This window comes from Ipomoea nil, unplaced genomic scaffold, assembly GCF_001879475.1.
Source record: "Ipomoea nil cultivar Tokyo-kokei standard unplaced genomic scaffold, Asagao_1.1 scaffold1421, whole genome shotgun sequence".
Classification (NCBI taxonomy): domain Eukaryota; kingdom Viridiplantae; phylum Streptophyta; class Magnoliopsida; order Solanales; family Convolvulaceae; genus Ipomoea; species Ipomoea nil.
Genome location: NW_017617849.1, coordinates 2720149 through 2724103, shown reverse-complemented (window position 1 = coordinate 2724103; position 3955 = coordinate 2720149). Strand labels below are relative to the sequence as shown.

At 36.0% G+C, this 3955-nt stretch overlaps 1 protein-coding gene across 2 annotated transcripts; it reads left to right on the top strand.

Annotated features, from left to right (window-relative positions):
* Window positions 1-575: 575 nt before the first annotated feature.
* On the top strand, window positions 576-3639 carry LOC109188449 (gamma-glutamyl hydrolase 2-like). 2 transcript variants are annotated; one of them, XM_019339138.1, is made up of 10 exons: window positions 576-975; window positions 1430-1510; window positions 1620-1715; window positions 1893-1987; window positions 2371-2431; window positions 2527-2616; window positions 2701-2763; window positions 2919-3007; window positions 3213-3305; window positions 3545-3639. In XM_019339138.1, exons 1-10 carry the CDS (start codon window positions 667-669, stop codon window positions 3576-3578), a joined length of 1011 nt encoding a protein of 336 aa, XP_019194683.1. In that variant the 5' UTR covers window positions 576-666; the 3' UTR covers window positions 3579-3639. The 2 variants fall into 2 exon arrangements, with proteins under 2 accessions (XP_019194683.1, XP_019194682.1); XM_019339137.1 differs by having other exon boundaries at window positions 1430-1516; window positions 1626-1715.
* Window positions 3640-3955: the final 316 nt, after the last annotated feature.

Sequence of the window (3955 nt, the reverse complement as noted above, 5' to 3'; positions counted from 1 at the left end):
AAGATAAGTAAGATGAGACAGAGAAAATAAGCACTATCATAAAAAAAAAAACAAAATATGATTTAAGCACATAATAATAATAATAATAATAATAATAATAATAATAATAATAATAATAATAATAATAATAATAAGAAGTGAAATGTCATTTTTACCCTCATATTTAACAGCCCTAACACTTATTTAACGGAGAGGGGGAAAATAGCCACTTCAAAAACAATTAAGGGGAATAAAGTGGTTACATAAACAACACAGGGGGAAAATATGTTATATGTAAACAACACAGGGGAAAAAAGTGTCATTTTCCCATTATAAAATATTTTCTCTAGTCTAAAGAGTCAATACTCCACCATCGAAATTTGATCATGTGACCTTTCGGAGGGACATAGTTGCCATCTTAATATAAGGTGCTTCCCACCAGCTATCTTATGGATGAGAAAGTCCCTTTAGAAACATGATTTGCCATATTTTATGGCTCCACGAGTTGTAATATATAAAATATAAGGCCATGCGTTGCATGCATAAGTCATAGTCTTCGCTATAAATCATTTTGCTTTAATTTGTTCCCCCATATATAAACGCACCATTATATAAATAGTTGAGTGCTCACTCCATCTGCACATACACTTTCGAGCTTGCCCATCCCAGTGAGAGAATTGAATTGAAATGGGAAACTACTTTCCATTAATCCTTCTTCTGATCTCTGTTTTTGTAGTGATAACTTCAGCAAACACCATTCTCTTACCTTCTGAACACCAACTGAAGCTATCGGGCGGCTGCCCCGCCCCCGACCCCAGCCTGAATTACCGGCCGGTCATCGGAATAGTCAGCCACCCCGGAGACGGAGCCAGTGGCAGAATCAGCAATGCCACCGGTGTTTCCTACATTGCTGCGTCCAACGTCAAGTTCGTCGAGTCTGCCGGTGCTAGGGTCATTCCTCTCATTTATAACGAGCCAACCGAGACTCTCATCAAAGTAAACTTAGCTTCCTCACTTCTTTTTGTTTCTTTGAATTAAAGCATGTGCTCCATCTCAACTAAAAGTCTAAGCTGATAGTTGGATTGCACGTTAATGGCTATATGCTAAAGCATGTGCTCCATCTCAACTAAAAGCCTAAGCAGCTGATAGTTGGATTGCACGTTAATGACTATATGCTCACACCCCCCACGTGTGCGGTGGGTTCCAAGCAACGTGGACCGGTAAACCGTATAGTGGCGCTGAGATTCGAATCATGACCTTTGGTTTGACTCTGATACCAAATTAAAGCATATGCTCCATCTCAACTAAAAGGCTAAGCTGATAATTGGATTGCACATTAATGGCTATATGCTCACACTTTTTCTAGAAAACTCGTAAGTACGTACTATTTGGTAATTAAGTACTACAATCTCCATAAAGTTTGGTAATTAAGGAAGTATCCTTTTTACAGAAACTGAATCTTGTGAATGGGGTAGTGTTCCCTGGGGGATCCTTTGAGAAGGGTGAATACTTGGAGGCTCTCAAGGAAATTTACAAGGTAATTCATCCTTCAAATTAAAATTGAAATTAAATAGTAGGGAATTAAGATTGTTAGTTACTCCGATAGATCCTGCTAGGAATCTCATATCTGTCTGTTTGTGTTGCAGAAAGTTTTGGAGAAGAATGACGGTGGAGATAACTTCCCTCTCCTCGCCATCAACTTAGGTTTTCAACTCTTGACAATAATCGTATCCGAGGTAGGTAATCTACCAGCTGAGCACATGTACATATGTTTCCTGAATTCCTGGGTGAATGTGCTCCATCTCAACTAAAAGCCGGCTGATAATTGGATTGTACATTTATGTTTATATATATTATATGCTCAACAGTTTCAACTTTCGAGATCATGTTCCTTTTCATTTGCTGCGCTGTAGGACAACATCATTCTTGAGAAATTTAGCGCCTCCAACCAAGCATCTACACTGCAAGTTGTGGAGGGCCTTAATGTTGAAGGAACTCTGTTTCAGAGGTATATGTTTTTTTTTTTTAAGAAAAAGGAAGTTTTATGGTTACTCTAGATCTCTGATCCCAAATGTAAACAAAACTAAAAGGAAAAGTAATACAAAAAGGAAAAAGAATGTTCAAATAAGCTCTCCAATTTTATACGGAAGTATAATTGTTGAGCATATAACCATTAATGCGCAACCCATTTATCAGCTTAGGCTTTTAGTTGAATGGAACACATGCCCTTCAATTTGGTATTAAAGGTTCAATTATCCGCGGAGCCCACAATGTAATCGCCCCGAGCATATAACTATTAATGTGCAATCCAACTATCAGCTTAAGCTTTTAGTTAATCGAATCTCGGTCATGGCTAATGATGCTGATCTGGGCTGTGTTTACCTTTCACAGATTCCCTTATGAGTTGCTGAGAAAGGTGGGTGAGGAATGCCTTGTCATGCAAAACCATAAAGTGAGTTCCATGAAACAATACTATTTTACTTTCACCATTGCTGATGCAATCAAAGCAGAAATCATATTCAATTCAATTCTTTCCTTGTGAAACAGTGGGGTATATCACCAGAAAGCTTCCAAGCAGATGCAGATTTGAGCAACTTTTTCAATGTATTAACAACTAGTCTTGACAAAGACAACAAGGTACAAACAAACTGTTCTCTCAACTTTTTCAATGCATTCCCTTCAACCAGGCTTCTAATTAACATTTGAAATTGGCTGTTTTAGGTCTATGTCTCTACAATTCAAGGGAAGAAATACCCTGTAGTTGCTGTACAATGGGCCCCAGAGGTATGTCCCGGGGAAAATAAATGCGTTTACTAATAAAAAAAAATTCTTCATTCTTTTGAAGAAAGGAAAACCGAGGATATGTAAATGAAAGGAGAATTGAAGTAAACGCAGATAACGAACATTGATAGGTTTGTTTGTTATACTTTATGCTGCAGAGAAATGCTTTTGAATGGGCATTATCTGAGATTCCACACAGTGAAGATGCAATTCTTGTGTCTCAAAGTGTTGCTAACTATTTTGTCAGGTAGGGGTTATTTTCCTTCCCTTTTAATTCACCATAAAATAGTTGCACTGAAACACAAAAGTCAATATCGCCCCAACTAGGACTTAAATTCATGACCTCCATTTGAAAGAGTGCAGTCATTGGCGACACCATACTTTCTATTTATAATAATTATGCATTTTCGGTATCATAAAATTTCTTTTTATTTATGTTTCCCATTTTACAGTGAAGCTAGGAAGTCTTCAAACGTACCAAATGAACCAGATGTCCGTGACAACCTCATCTACAACTATAATACCTCGTATAGTGGGAAGGATGGGTAAGTTTTCAGTAGGCACCCCTCCTAAAATTTTCATCTTTATTTATCCCTTTGACATTATATTATATAAGTATTTAATTAGAAGTATGTGGAGTCAATCAATTTATTACACCAATAATTATAAGTCATATCATAAGAGAAAATATTTGAAAAAGAAATTAATTTTCTTTCCAGTATTGGAGTATTTTTTTAAAAGAATTTTCAGGTGCTTATAAATATCATGGTTTGTTTCCCTGCAGGAGCGGTTTTGTTGAGGTTTACATCTTCTCTTAGGATTATGGTGTGATTTCTCAGTGGATATGATGTATTCCTAAATGCCTTATGAGCCATAATAAAAATGTAATAATAGGGCATTTGTATGATTGTATCTGTCTGCTAATAATAACCAGTAATAATATAATTATGTTTGGCTCGATAAATTTTGGCTTTTAGATCTCATTGCAATCAGTTATGCTAAAAAATTAGTTTACCAAACATTAATTTTATATGCTTGACTTAAAAGTCTTTTCTGTTGGGAAATATTTAATCTGAGTGTAGAGAGAACACAAGAAAACAAAAGAATCAAGAATTTCAAAGTGTTTCCTACAAGTTTTTAATCATCCTATATAAGCAACCTAAGTTTCAGATAAGCAACACGATAATTTAACAAG